Here is a 15,247-nt window from a genome sequence, read left to right on the forward strand (position 1 = left end):
GCAGCCGTGCTGCCCAGAGGGTTGGCAGCACCGAGAGCTGAGGCCAGGAGTAACCATCTTAATATGTAGGACCTTGCCATATTCCCACATTATGAACTATTTGGAGCAAGTAAATATTTCCAGGCTCAACATAAGGTATGCTGACAATACTTGCAATCTCTAATTTTCTTTACTAACATAAATGGGTGTCACATATTCTACGCTGGAGGCTACACCTATTGCTCAAGGCCTATTTTCTTGGTAGTATCTTTACTATTTACTTTAGCATCTCAGCCAATACCGGTATGATGGTATTCAGTTGTGTTCTACATTTTCAATGCTGATGCTGGTTTGCCTCATTAAATTCTCTGTTAAACTTTTGATTTTCTCCATTTGGGTCCTCTTGAGTAAATAACCATTGAGTCATTTTATTAGAAGTGTTACTTAATGCAATATGGAACCTCTGTTACATTCTATACTGAAAGGCCAGAGGTGCCGACTTTCTAAGGTGCTGGAGGTGCTTCCCCCTGGCCCCACTGCCACTCCACCCCTCCCCCAAGAACCCACCCTGCCCCACCTCTTCCCGTCCTGCTTCTTTCCCAAGTGCACTCCACCCTTGTTCTTTCCCCCTCCTCCCCAGCACCTCCTGCATGCTGCTGAACAATTGATCATCGGTGCACAAGAGGTGCTGGGAGGGATGGGCAGGCACTGCTCACTGGGGCTGCTGGTGGATATTGAGCAACACTTTTTTTTTTTTTTTTTTAGCACCCACAGAATCAGCACCTGCGTCAAGAGCAGTCTCTACGAACATTATTTACCAAAAGAAATGTGATGACAAAAGTTTCACTGGGGGCTGCAAAGCACTCCACCCATTTTGTAAAAAGACAAATATTTTTTTTCCTGTTCGGATATTGGCACAGGTCCAATCCAATCCACCTTATTGGGGTACATTAAAAACAACTAAATATTAAAGCCCTAAAATTGAGGCACCCTTCAAAATGTAACACAGCAAAATTTGAAATGACTTTTTTTGTAACAGAGACAAGGTGGGTAAGGTAATATCTTTTATCGGACTAGCTTCTGTTGGAGAAGACGACAAGCTTTTGAGCTACACAGAGCTTTTCTTCAGGTCAGGGGTTTTTTTGTAATGATTCACAAATAAAACAACTTTGAATGAAAAAGACCTTTGACCAACCTATGTTTGCAGAAGATAAAAGCAATGTTGGCATTAAATAATCATAGCATGCTCTCCAAAACCCTCCTTTAAAGGGTAGAACAGAAAAGCGTAATGTGATGGGGTGTACCCCCCACACCAGCCCCAATAGAGTTAAAGGCCTGCAAGGCCAATTAGATTACCTGGTGTCACCTGAAAGAGGGAGGGCCAATGTTAATTAAAAGTGAAGCCCAGTCCAAAATGGGCTTGGACAGCACAGTAAAGCCAGGAGGTTGAAACGGGGAGCTGCAGTGGAAGGAGGATACAGTCACTTCCTTCTCTCAGGAAGGCCATCGGGAACAAGGAAGAAGTCTAGGGGATCCTACCCTTTCATAAGGAGTTTGGAAAGAAGCTAGGAGGGGTGAAGCAGCTATAGATTAAGCTCCAGTAGAAAATCTAAAACAAGCAAGATGATAGGCTGAGTAGGAAGGAGGCCAGGGAAACAGCAACAGTACTGGGACTGAGCAGACTTGGATTGCTGATTGTGGGGACCCTGTACTGAAACCTGGTGTGTTGGATGGGCCTGCGTTTCCCTGCAACCCACTGGTAATGGCATAGACCACCTAGCTGGGACAGAACACTGTCTGGAGACAGCATTTGGACAGTTGTGCTGTTTGACTTTATAACTCCAGAAAGGGTGGGATAAATGGTGACCTAGCCAGAGGACTAGAAGACTAGAACAAGCAACGAGCACCAAGGGGGCACCTGATGCAGTGAGAGCTACTTTCCCAGACCAAGATGCAAGGAGGCATTCTAGTGCTGAGTGGGAACTCTTGTTACCCAGTCATATACTGAGACAAAAATGAAGAGTTGCTAATGGTAAGACTGAAAGCATTGTTAGTTCTATTTTAATGGTTTATAATTATGGATTGTGAATGAGTTTAAGTGAGGTAACACTTAGGCCGAGGTCTTGTCTGGCTTGAGTGTGTGCTTGGAAGTTCGTCTTTGATATAAATTGCTGACTTGTTTAAAATAATATTGTTACTGGCATGATAAGTAATTCATCATGTTGGAAGCTGAATGAGAGGTACACAAGCATATAATAAGTATAAAATCTCTTCTTTCTTGGAATGCGCAGGAACAGGGTGACATAAAACAATGTGATTCAGAAACTGCAAAACCAGCAGCAGAAGTTGGGTAATGAGGCTTGTGCATGCGTAATGTCCATTAAAAAGAAAGGGGTGTTCAGCTAAAAACTGATTAGGTAACTTTTATCCAATCTGTAACATGAAAATATATATAAGACCCAAATGAAGACGGCCCAAGTTAAAGAAACACCAGACCAGAAACCAAAGGATAGGATTGAAGGATCAGAGGAGATGACAATCATCAAGAATTCTAGGAGGACTTCCTGGTGCCCTGGAATGTGGTAACTTGGGCCACTTACCAATTCCATCTTGTCTGTGGTTGTCTGCTGAACATACATGTATGTTCGGATAGTATAAGTGACAGTCATTCTATCTGAAGTTATATAAATAAAGGCAAAAACTGATTAAGCCTAAATTGGGTGGACAAAGCACTGAGATTCAAGCAGTAGGAAGTAGAAGTATTGGATACAAATGGTTACATATAAAACAAAATCTTAACTCATGTTCTAGAGCCTAGACTTCATTAACAAGATACTCTCATGTATTGTAGAATATTGCTCCCCCAAAATCCTAGCAGTGCTTTACAGCCAAGCTGGCTGTGATCCTCTGTTCATGAGACAAGTACATTGTCAGCTTGACTCCCAGATGAAGAATTTGTTGTTTCTGTGCCACCCCGCCAAGATATATTAGTTCTACCCTTTTGTCTTATTCATAAACAGGATGCCCCCTGCTGTTTGTTTCATCATTTTTTTTTGGTTGGTTTGTTTTTTTTTAAGATTTCACAATCTTTCATTTTGCAACTGACTTAGTATGCAGAACAGCATACAATGTGAGGCATATGATACCCAAATGGCCAGACATGTTACCTCCTGGCTGAAAGGAACATTTCTGAGGTATGTCATCTAGTAAGAATATAATTTTCCATATAGATATGCAACTGCTTAAATATTATCCAGCCATCCATTCATTTTGCAGTGATTATGAGGATCAATGAACTACTGTGTCTCAGTACAGACCTCACATGCCAGCCTTTGATGAACTCTTATGAATATTTCTGACCCAGGGGATCCCTGCAAAACCCTATGTACCTTGTGCTGTCTGCCTATTGGCACAAAGGAGTCTGTGAGTCACATTCTCTCCTTCCTTTTTCAACACATTCAAGACTCCAAATTAATGTTCTCAGAGTTCCTTTTGGCCAGTTCTTCCCATGCCACCTTCAAAATCCCGTAATAAAAGCCAATTCCTCACCTTTTTCTCTCAACATCCTTCCTAGTTCTGTTTGAAGCATACCTACTCTTCCTCTCAACCTACAATTCTGTAATACAAGCTGTTTCTTAGGAACTGGACAGTGTAACTGACCTCTATGCATTAGGCTGATGAACAGGTATTAGCTGCCAAACCTTGCACAAACAGCAGTCAACTGTTTCTCCTTTTTACACAACCAGTACTTTTGCAAAAGTGCATAATTACTCTCAAAACAAATCTAACTTTTGTTTATGTGCAAGCCATACCTCAACAGAATCTGCATCTCTGGGAACACTCTCACATACACTCCTTCTCCAACAAATCCATATTTGTCCCATCCACCTGAATTAGCTACTATAAGGGGTGAACAGCCTCAGAACTAAAACTGCTTGAACAGTTTGAATAATCTTTTAAAGGGGTTATACCTGATGGTAAAGAAATCATATCTTCCTGGACTTCTGGAGCAGCAGGAGGAGGTCCATCACTTACTCTGCTCTTTTGAGAGGTCTTTCTGGAAAAGACACTGGCTCACAAATATTACGGACCTCAAGAAAGCAAATGGTGCAACAACATTCTAAGTCAAAACACAAGGGAACAGCCCCCACAGATCATAGATAAAAAGGAGAAGAGGAAATAAAACACTATTTAATTAAGGAAATATTAAAAAGGGTCAAACAAAATGAAAGCAAATCCTTGTAGCACTGATAGGAGAGAGTGTGTGTCACTCTTTGAATTCCCAATAATTTTCAACCTTTGCTTTCAAGCCAACTCTGAAATCATCCATCTGTTCTGTTTGCTAAGCAAACCAATGGCTGAGTATATATTAAATCTTTAAGCCCTCCCAGAGACACCAAAAATGTATTGATTTAGATGAAATTCTATGGGCCTAAAGAGTTAAAGGTGTTAACCTGCCTCTGAAACTGTCCAACATGAAATAGTTTTAAACAAGGTTTGAGGTTTTGTAGCCAGAGACCTTGGTTTGTTAGTTTCATGGCAAACTTTAGGAACTTATTAACTAAGATACATAAACAAAAAAGTTGAAGTGGCATAAGACAGCTGCAGCAGCACAGGAGCCAACAAACAGAGCTGTAAACGGGAGACTAAGAGAGCTAGGCAGAGGAACAGAAAGGCTAGCGAAGGGAGTGGGTGGTGTTCTGCTGGTGGACTGGTGCCCATTGGGGGTTTGTTTTGTTTTGTTTCCTGGACTAACAGGTTTTAGGTTATGACCAATACAGAGGCAGCAGTGGAAGACACAATGAGGATGAATGGATATGGAAGCTGCGGCATGTACGTGATCCTGGAAGAGGTACCTGATAAGAGTTTCGTCTGCATGAAGTGCTGCCTGATAGAGCTGATGGAAGAAAAGATCCGAGGATTGGAGATGCAGGTGGAAACTCTGGTTGAGTTTAGAAGGGTGTTTGAGCAGTTGATGGAGCAAAGACACGAGGAGGCTGAAGGGAAAAGCTCAGACTTGCAGATTGAAGCAGGACCAAAGAATTCTGAGAGGAGACCGCTGGGTGAGGAAAGTGGAAGCATGTGACTAAGAGAACCAGGCAGAGGAAAAGACCGGATAGTGAAGAAGAAACAGAGCTCAGGGACAGGTTTGCAGAGTTGGAAAATGAAGAAGTGGCACAGCAGGTGGTTGCTGTAGGTGAGAGGGCAAGGAAGAAGACAAGAGCAGCTAGTCCTACAGGAAGAGGGGAAGAGTCGATGGAGATAACACCAAATATGAGCCCCAGAGGGATACAGGATGGGTTGCGGAGGATTGCAAGGGACAATAGAAATCAAGAGGACTTGGAGCCAGAGGGAACAGGGGCTAGACCAGAGAATCGCACCATCACCAGGAAAAGGCAGGTCTATGTGATTGGGAACTCCTTACTGAGAAGAATAGACTGGTCTGTAATTAGAGCTGATCCAGAGAACAGAAGGGTGTGCTGTCTGCCAGGTGCTAAGATACGGGATGTGGATCTGAGGCTCAAAAGGATCCTAATGGGAGCAGGAAAGAATCCGCTGATTGTCCTTCATGTGGGAACAAATGATACGGCTAGATTCTCGCTGGAACATATCAAGGGAGAGTATTCCAGGCTGGGGAAGACGCTTAAGGAAATCTAAGGTCAGGTGATCTTCAGTGGGATTCTGCCTGTTCCTAGAGAAGGGCAACAAAGGTGTGACAAGATTATGGCGATCAACAGATGGACTGTTCTCTTGGGATGGACTTCACCTGAGTATGGAGGGAATAGATTTCTAGGATGGAGGCTGACAAGTGATTAAGAGAGCTTTAAACTAGGAATTTGGGGGAGATGGTTGGAAGATGTCCAGGTAATCTCCATGCTGGAATTTAACATTGACCGAGAAGAAAAGGAAGAAAGAAAGGATACAGCCATGGGTATGAGACTGGACATAAAGAGGAAGGGTACTGTAGATACCAGGCTAATAGGTGATACTAGTGGTACAATGTCTGTGCCTAACTGGGTAAAGAATGTCAGTGAAGCCAAACAGCAAAAATTAAGATGTCTGCACACTAATGCGAGGAGCCTAGGTAACAAAATGGAGGAACTAGAGCTACTGGTGCAGGAAGTGAAATGGGATATTATAGAGATAACAGAAACATGGTGGAATAGTAGTCATGACTGGAGTACAGGTATTGAAGGGTATGTGCTGCTTAGGAAAGATAGAAATAAAGGCAAAGGTGGTGGAGAAGCATTGTATATCAATGATGAGGTAGACTGTCAAGAAATAAGAAGTGATGGAATGGATAAGACAGAGTCTGTCTGGGCAAAAATCACATTGGGAAAGAAAGCTACTAGAGCCTCCCCATAGATAGTGCTTGGGGTGTGCTACAGACTGCTGGGATCCGATTTGGATATATTTAGAGACCTCTTTAATGAAGTAAACACTAATGGGAATTGTGTGATCATGGGAGATTTTAACTTCCCAGATATAGACTGGAGGACAAGTGCTAGTAAGAATAATAGGGCTCAGATTTTCCTGGATGTGATAGCTGATGGATTCCTTCACCAAGAAGTTGAAGACCCAACAAGAGGGGATGCCATTTTAGATTTGGTTTTGGTGAGTGGTGAGGACCTCACAGAAGAAATGGTTGTAGGGGACAACCTTGGGTGACAAATGGGGATGAAGATATGGAGACAGATATTACCACATCCGAACAGCTCAATGGGACAAAATCAGGGGGCCCCAGATAATCTTTATCTAAGAAGATTAAAGGAACTGGCACATGAAATTGCAAGCCCATCAGCAAGAAATTTTAATGAATCAGTAAACTCAAGGGTTCTACCATATGACTGAAGAATTGCTAACATAGTTCCTATTTTTAAGAAAGGGGGGAAAAATGTGATCCGAGTAACTGTAGGCCTGTTAATTTGACATCTGTAGTACGTAAGGTCTTGGAAAAAATTTTGAAGGAGAAAGTAGTTAAGGACATTGAGGTCAATGGTAATTGGGACAAAATACAACATGATTTTACAAAAAGTGGATAGTGCCAAACCAACCTGATCTCCTTCTTTGAGAAGGTAACAGATTTTTTTAGACAAAAGAAACACAGTGGATCTAATTTACCTCGATTTCATAAGGCATTTTGATATGGTCCACATGGGAATTATTAGCTAAATTGGAAAGATGTGGATCAATATGAAAATTGAAGTGGATAAGGAACTGGTTAAAGGGGAGGCTACACCGGGTCGTACGGTGAACTATCAGGCTGGAAGGAGTTACTAGCGGAGTTCCTCAGGATCACTTTGGGACCAATTATTTAATCTTCTTATTACTGACCTTGGCAAGAAAAGCGGAATGTGCTAATAAAGTTTGGGATGACACAAAGCTGGGAGGTATTGCTAAACAGAGAAGGACTGGATATCATACAGGAGATCTGGATGACCTTGTAAAAGGGAGTAATAGTAATAGGATGAAAGTTAATAGTGAAAAGTGCAAGACATGCATTTAGGGATTAATAACAGGAATTTTGGTTATAAATTGGGGACACATCAGTTGGAAGTAACAGAGGAGGAGAAGAACCTCGGAGTATTGGTTGATCACAGGATGACTATGAGCTGCCAATGTGATATGGCCATTACAAAAGCTAACGCGGTCTTGAGATGCATCAGGCAAGGTATTTCCAGTAAAGATGAGGTGTTAGTACCATTATACAAGGCACTCATGAGACCTCATCTGGAATACTGTGTGCAGTTCTGGTCTCTCATGTTTAAGGATGAATTCAAACTGGAACAGGTACAGAGAAGGGCTACTAGGATGATCCGAGGAATGGAAAACCTGTCTTATGAAAGGAGACTCATAGAGCTTGGCTGTTTAGCCTAATCAAGAGAAGGCTGAGGGGAGATATGATTGCTCTTTATAAATATATCAGAGTGTCAAGATTTTTTCCCCCACTTTCAACTTTAGAGTACAAATGTGGGGACCTGCATGAACACTTCTAAGCTTAATTACTAGCTTAGATCTGGTAACACTGCCACCAGCCAGAAATTCAGTGTCTGGCGCACTCCCTGTCCCCACAAACTTTCCCCTCCCTGGGTTGCCTTGAGAGGCTTCACCAATTCCCTGGTAGACACAGATCCAAACCCCTTGGATCTTAAAACGAGGAATTAATCATCCCCCCCACCAATTCCTGGTGAGTCCAAACCCAGTCCCCTTGGATCTTAAAACAAGGAAAAATCAATCAGGTTCTTAAAAAGGAAGTTTTTAAATTAAAGAAAGAAAGAAAGAAATCATCTCTGTAAAATCAGGATGGAAAATGCTTTACAGGGTAATCGGATTCCTATAGACCAGAGGGGACAGCCCACCCACCCACGCCTAGGTTCAAAGTTACAGCAAACAGAGGTAAAAAATCCTTCCAGCAAAAAGAAACATTTACAAGTTGAGAAAACAAACATAAGACTAACATGCCTTGCCTGGCTGATTACTTACAAGTTTGAAACACGAGAGACTGGTTCAGAAAGATTTGGAGAGCCTGGATGTATGTCTGGTCCCTCTTAGTCCCAAGAGCGAACAACACACAAAACAAAGAGCACAAACAAAAGACTTCCCTCTGTCAAGATTTGAAGGTATCTTGTCCCCGTATTGGTCCACTGGTCAGGTGTCAGCCAGGTTTACTGAGCTTCTGAACCCTTTACAGGTAAAAGAGACATTAACCCTTAAGTATCTGTTTATGACACAGAGGAATAAATATTAGGAGGGAGAGGAATTAATGTGGACAGAAGAATAAACTGGACACTAGGAAGTTTAGACCTGAAATTAGATGAAGGTTTCTAACCATTAGAGGAGTGAAGTTCTGGAACAGCCTTCCAAGGGGAGTAGTGGGGGCAAAAGACATATCTGGCTTCAAGACTAAGCTTGATAAGTTTATGGAGGGGATGGTATAATGGGATAACCTAATTTTGGCAATTAATTGATCTTTGATTATCAGCAGGTAAGTATGCCCAATGGTCTGTGATAGGATGTTAGACGGGTTGGGATCTGAGTTACTACAGAGAATTCTTTCCTGGGTGCTGGCTGGTGAATCTTGCCCACATGCTCAGAGTTTAACTGATCGCCATAGTCAGGGTTGGGAAGGAATTTTCCTCCAGGACAAATTGGCAGAGGCCCTGGAGGTTTTTCGCCTTCCTCTGCAGCGTGGGGCACAGGTCACTTGCTGGAGGACTCTCTGCACCTTGAGGTCTTTAAACCACAATTTGAGGACTTCAATAGCTCAGACATGTTAGGAGTTTGTTACAGGAGTGGGTGGGTGAGATTCTGTGGCCTGTGTTGTGCAGGAGGTCAGACTAGATGATCATAATGGTCCCTTTGACCTTAAAGTCTATGAGTCTATAAAATGAGGTATAATGCAGTTTAAAATTGAAATTAATTATGCAAAAACTATCAAAACCAATCAATCAGAGTCCCTTATTTAGAAACCTCCAGGTCTGTGTGGAGGGGCTGATCCTCATCTTTGTTCACATATATGCCATGATGCCAGGCCCAGAGTGGATATGGTTCTATCTGCAGATGTCTACCTTCCTCAGCACCTTGGATCCTCACAAGTGCCTTGTCCTGAGTGGGGACTTGAACAGTGTTCTGAACGTGCAGGACTGCACTGGGAAAGAGAAATGCCAGGCTACCACAAATGTCTCCAGGAGATTGTTGACCATCACTCCCTGGTGGATGTCTGCCATGTCTATCATCCAGACAACTCTATCACTTTTACTTATGTCCAAGTGGAGTACACTTCCTTGTGGCACTCCCAGCTGGACTGCTTTTGTTTCCAGGTTTAACGTGTTACAGGCTCCCTCCTTCAGTGTCAGGCCTGGGCCATTTTCAGACCACCACTTGGTGGCCGTTATGGTGTCATTAAAACCTGAGAGGCTGGAACTGGCCCACTGGCATTTTAGTAACAGCCTGTTGGACAGGGGCTTCGTGGCATCCTTCCATGAGTTCTGGCTGGCCAGGCGGGGGCAGAGACATATCTTTCCCTTGGAGTGCAGATGCTGGGATGTGGGGAAAGTGAGTGCCCAGCTCTCCTGCTGTGACTACACTTGGGGCAGTCAACAGAAGAGTGTAGTTATGGAGCAACTGGAGCAGGAGGTTTGGGAGATGGACAGGCACTTGGCCTCTCACTCCAGACACCTATCCTTCTTCAGAGAATGTCAGGAGAAGTGGGATGAACTTCGGGCCCTTAATGACTATCATGCTCTGGGAATTGTTGTTTGATCCTGCATCCAGTTCCTTTGCGAGATGGAGTGCAGTTCTTACTCCTTCTATGCCCTGGTGTGAAAGAAGGGTGCCAAAAAGCACATCACATGTCTCTTGGCAAAGGACAGCACCCCTCTTAAGGATCCAGCCGAGAAGTGGGAAAGGGCCGGGGCTTTCTACACCAGCCACTTCACCCTGGACCTGACTGACAATGATCTTTGTGGGGTCTTGTGGAATGAATTCTCTACAGTCAGCATGGGTGACCAAGATTGGCTAGAGAACTCTCTCACACTGGTCAAGTTCTCAGAAGCCCTCCTTCTGATGGCCACCAACAAATCTCTGGGTATTGATGGGCTTAGTGTGGAGTTCTAATACACATTCTGGGACGTCCTCTGCCTGGACCTCACCATCATCTAGGTGGAGTCCTTGGGGAACAGAGTGATCCCCTTGTCATGCAGGCTGGCTGTACTTCAGGAGTGGGAAAACTTTTTGGCCCAAGGGCCACATCTGAGTATGGAAATTGTATGGCAGGCCATAAATGCTCACAGAACTGGGAGTTGGGTTGTGAGAGGGTGTCAGGGCTCTAGCTGGGGATGCAGGCCCTGGGGATGAGGGTTTGGGGTGCAGGAGGGTGCTCCAGGCTGGGACTAAGGGATTCAGAGGTCAGGAGGGGGATCAGGGCTGGGGTAGGGGGGTTGGGGTGCAGGCTCCTGCCAACGCTTACTCAAGCAGCTTCTAGAAGCAGGGGCATGTCCCTCCTCTGGCTCCTACATGGAGGTGTGGCCAGGCAGCTCTGCATGCTGCCCCGTCTGCTGGTGCTGCTCCTGCAGCTCCTATTGGCTGTGGTTCCCGGCCCTTGGGGCAGCAGCAGAGTGTGGAGCCCCTTGACTGCCCCTACGTGTAGGAGCCGGGAGACATGCCACTGCTTCCAGGAGCCGCGTGAAGCCATGGTACACCTGGAGTAGGGCAAGCCCCAGACTCTCCTCTCCAGTGGGTGCTTGAGGGCTGGATTAAAAGTGTCTGAAGGACCACATGTGGCCCCGGGCTGTTTGCCCACCCCTGCTGTAATTGCTTTACTGCTCAAAAAGGGGGACCTCTGCAACCTATCACGCCTCAAGATGGACTATGTCATAGTAAAAGGCATCTCGCTATGGCTGGGGTTTGTGATGACGGACATGATCCACCCTGACCAGACCTACGCTGTCCCAGGCAGGCCATATTTGAGAATCTGCCTCTCAGTCCCAGGATCTTCTCCACATGGCATGTAAAGATGATCTGTCATTTGCCATCCGGTCCCTGGATGAGGAGACATGTTTGACAGGGTGAATTGCCAGTATCTCCTCGGCATTTTGCAGGTATTCAGCTTCATTGTTTGCTTTATGGGGTTTCTCCAGGTGCTGCATGCCTCTGCAATATCTGATTGAGCTTAACTTGGCCTTGACCAAACCAGTCGCCCTCAGTCAAGAGGAGCATGCAGGCTGCTCGCTCTATGCCACTGCCATCAAGCTCTTCCTCTATCTCCTCCAGAAGAGGATGAGAGGGTTGGTGCTTTCAGAGCAGAACTTGCAGGGGGGTGGACAGCAGGGGAGAGGCTACGGCTGGGAGCTCAAGGGCAGGGCAGGATGGTCCCGCGGGCTGTAGTTTGCCCATCTGTTTTAGAGGAACAGATGGATTGTAGGAAAGAATCTCTGCCTGTAAGAGATGAAAACCTGTAACTTTACTTGGTTATGACATTAGGAGAGTAGAGTAAATCAAGTCCATCCGAGAAGGATATGGTTGTATTACGACAATGAGGAAATAGAAGCACTGAACATTCTGTATGAAAAGCAACTACAGCATCTGCTCAGTTTTAGCACTTTCCTTGTTCTTCTAAGCTGTTCAAAATAGGCATTTTGGTGGTAGCCCAATAAAAAATGTCAAGACAGATTTTTAGTATTACTGCAAATAATTTATTTGTCTTTCCTAAAGCATAAGAGCAGAAGACCATAATGTAAAAGCAAACAATGAATATCTACCCCTCTCTCATCAATAAAGAAAGTATAAGCTTTGTATCCTTCTCCCCAGGTCTCCTCCCAATCCTAGGGTTTGGCAGATGCACTCTGAGCAATGTCGTCTCTCCAGCGAGCTTTTCTTTCCATGTTTTGGGTTGCAAGAGATTCATGCCTTCCGACAGCCTACAATAGTATCATAAAGGGAGAGTGAACATGTTACTTAGACAGTACTGTAGAGATACAGTTTGAACTAGCAATGGGCAAACCATCTGGTAGTCTGAGCTATGTATCTGAAGAATGCTTCCTTATAGAGAAACAGCTCTCATGCCTAGATGCTCTTTTGTAACATGTCAGCTTTAATGCTAAGCACAGCTAGGGAGTTAAAATAAATTCTCAAGGCACAAAATCCTGGAATTCTTTTGGTTTAAGTTCATTATTTCCTTGGGGCTGAATTAAGCCAATATACTGATGGCTCTGGCAGATGCTTTTCCCCTTTTCTACTCAATGGTAGTAAATTTCTCTCTTCCTCGAAAGCCAGGAGAATTTAGAAACAAAGTAAAGGTAGATAGACTATATTCCAGTAGCAACTGCTGCTATAGTTAAGAATGGCTTCCATTCTAATCCCCCCCTTCCCACTCACTCATAACTCTCCCAAACTTTCACCTCTAGGGTTGAAACTGCCTTTGGCTGGTGAAAGCATATCTGAACCAACTTTCTTAGGGATCTTTTAATTTTAATTGCTTAACTAAAGAACCTGACCTGAAATCTTTAAGGCCCGGCTTGACAAAGCCCTGGCTGGGATGATTTAGTTGGGAATTGGTCCTGCTTTGAGCAGGAGGTTGGACCAGCTGACCTCCTGAGGTCTCTTCCAATCCTGATATTCTATGAAAGTTGAATTTTAATTTTTGGAGCGTTTTACTGAGTATTGTTAACAGAAGTAACAAATAGTACAGGACAGTGGTACTTTTTTTTTTGTCAAGGTCCAAATTTATTGGTCATGGTATAGTCAAGGTCCAGACCTCCCACACCCAGCTCCCCTCCCCTAGCCCCCAATTGCCCTCCCAAGCTTCCCTATGACCTGCCAGCTCCCTGCCCAGAAAGTATTTCCCTAAACTGAAAATGGGACACACAGGGCTGATCTGCGCTCCCTAACATTGCTGATTGCCCCTCTCCAAAATAATTCTTCCTTGCCCCCAGATGAGTCAAGTAGCAGAGATGGGGGAGAGGAGGAGAGGAATGGGTATGGGCTGGGATCTGGTCAGCAAAGCAGGGTGTCAGTATGTGAATATTTCTGAGCTCAGAGCCAGGAAGTGAAGCTGCTAGACTATGATCCAGCTAGCAGTGTGATGCCCCTTTGGGGGCTGGGACAGCAGAGGGAGAGGAAGGAGGTTCCAGGTAGCAGGAACCAGCAAGACAACTCCAGACAACAGCCCTTGGGAGATGCAGGGATGACAAGATGTGGTACAAGTAGGTGACTGGAGGTGGACTGGAGAGGGAAAGAGGCCAGTGGGGGCGGGGTGGCTGGAGAGGGCTCTGGGTATGAGAGGCTGGGAGGATATGAGGTCAGGGAGTGGGGTGGCTCTGGGGACTGCTTGAGGATAGGGTGAGGCCGGGGGAAAATGAGGCCGGGTGTGTGCTCCCATTAAGCCCCAGATACACAAACACGGCTCCAGTCCCAGCTCAGCTCAGCTCAGCTCACGCGCAGAGGCAACATGTAGCTGTGGCTAAGGGGGGGGGGGCACAAATGAAAGTTTCTGGGGAGTCATGGGGCCCCCTGATTTTTCAGGACACCCAGAAGCAAGGAAGCAGCACGCCCCTTGCAAGCAGCACACTCTATGCTCATGCAGTATGGGGAAGGAAGAAGCAGCAAGGTGGCTGGTTGAGTTCCCCCCCTCCCCCACATGGGGCTGCTTTGCCTTCCCTGCTGCTGGAGTCCCAGCATTGCCTCTCACCTGCAGACGGTCTGCAAAGCAAGCAGCAGCCCTAGCACTCCAGCAGAAGGGAAGGCAAAACATCCCCCTATAGGGGCGAGGTGCTCAGCCTGCCACTCTGCTTCTTCCTCCCTCCCCGTGCTGCACGGACACAGAGTACAGCTGCCAGGGGCATGCTGCCTCCTCCCTTCTGGGCATATCCTCCAGAGGCATCCAGAGTAATCGCGACCCCAGGTGCCCTGCCCGTGCATCGCCTCTGCGGTCCACTGAAAAGCACCTGGCGATAAAGATTTGGGCCACAGGCCACCTATTGCTTCCCTCAGTATGGGATATAAAATGACTATTGAACTGTAATTTAGCTAACAAGCTAGAAAACTGGTGAAAACAAACACTTAGGTTTTCAGAATTAAATCTCACAACCACAATAGTGAGTATAAGTGTTACTTCCTATTGTGAAAAGGTGACTTTGGTTAGATTTTTTTAAAGAGAGCCCCTCAGAATAGGGCCTCACTTGTGACAATTGGTTATCAACTCCCGTGTTGCTAACATGGTGTGGGGAGTCAAAGCAAAAGTCAAAGGTAATTTGGTCAATTACTTCCTTGCCAATTCACCAAGGTCTCCATCCCAATAGATCTATTAGTAGTCAACCCTTTTAACCTACTTACCAATGAAGGATATTAGTTCCAGGATCTGACTAACGCTCCTAACTACGTAACAAACGACATTTATGAAGACTGTATAGATTGAGTGCACTTTAAGAGGCTTGTACGTTGGTCTGTTTTATGTCTGTATGCACCTAGAAGTTGAAAGGCACTATGAATCCTTTAAATATGGTAGACAAAAGGTACAGTGTCCTACAATCTTAGTTAACAGGAACTTATTCAGTTTAAAAGCTACTTTACATCAATCTTGATTGGAACCTGTTACAAAACAAGGACGTACACTGTAACTCTGACAATCTTTAAATTACAACAGCACATATACCTCCTTACTAATTAGGTACCCAGTTTCAGGAAGTGGTAAATTAACTGATTTGAGCAGTCATCCAATAAAACGTGTGTGTGTGTGTGTGTGTGTGTGTGTGTGTGTGTGTGTGTGTGG

General features: G+C 44.9%; 2 protein-coding genes across 3 annotated transcripts in view; one reads left to right on the forward strand and one right to left on the reverse strand.

Annotated features, from left to right (window-relative positions):
- Positions 1-15,247, forward strand: part of KPNA1 (karyopherin subunit alpha 1) — a 484,825-nt gene that overhangs the window by 128,478 nt on the left and 341,100 nt on the right. The window lies entirely within an intron of this gene.
- FAM162A (family with sequence similarity 162 member A) overlaps positions 12,151-15,247 on the reverse strand; it is a 20,742-nt gene continuing 17,645 nt past the window's right edge. The window contains exon 4 of one of the 2 annotated variants that reach the window (XM_032765354.1): positions 12,151-12,398. In XM_032765354.1, coding sequence (XP_032621245.1) covers positions 12,303-12,398 — 96 coding nt within the window. In that variant the 3' untranslated portion in view covers positions 12,151-12,302. Of the gene's footprint in view, positions 12,399-14,331; positions 14,943-15,247 lie in introns of those variants that run through there. The other variant, XM_075071652.1, reaches the window with a different exon arrangement.

This window comes from Chelonoidis abingdonii, chromosome 1, assembly GCF_003597395.2.
Source record: "Chelonoidis abingdonii isolate Lonesome George chromosome 1, CheloAbing_2.0, whole genome shotgun sequence".
In the NCBI taxonomy this organism is placed as follows: domain Eukaryota; kingdom Metazoa; phylum Chordata; order Testudines; family Testudinidae; genus Chelonoidis; species Chelonoidis abingdonii.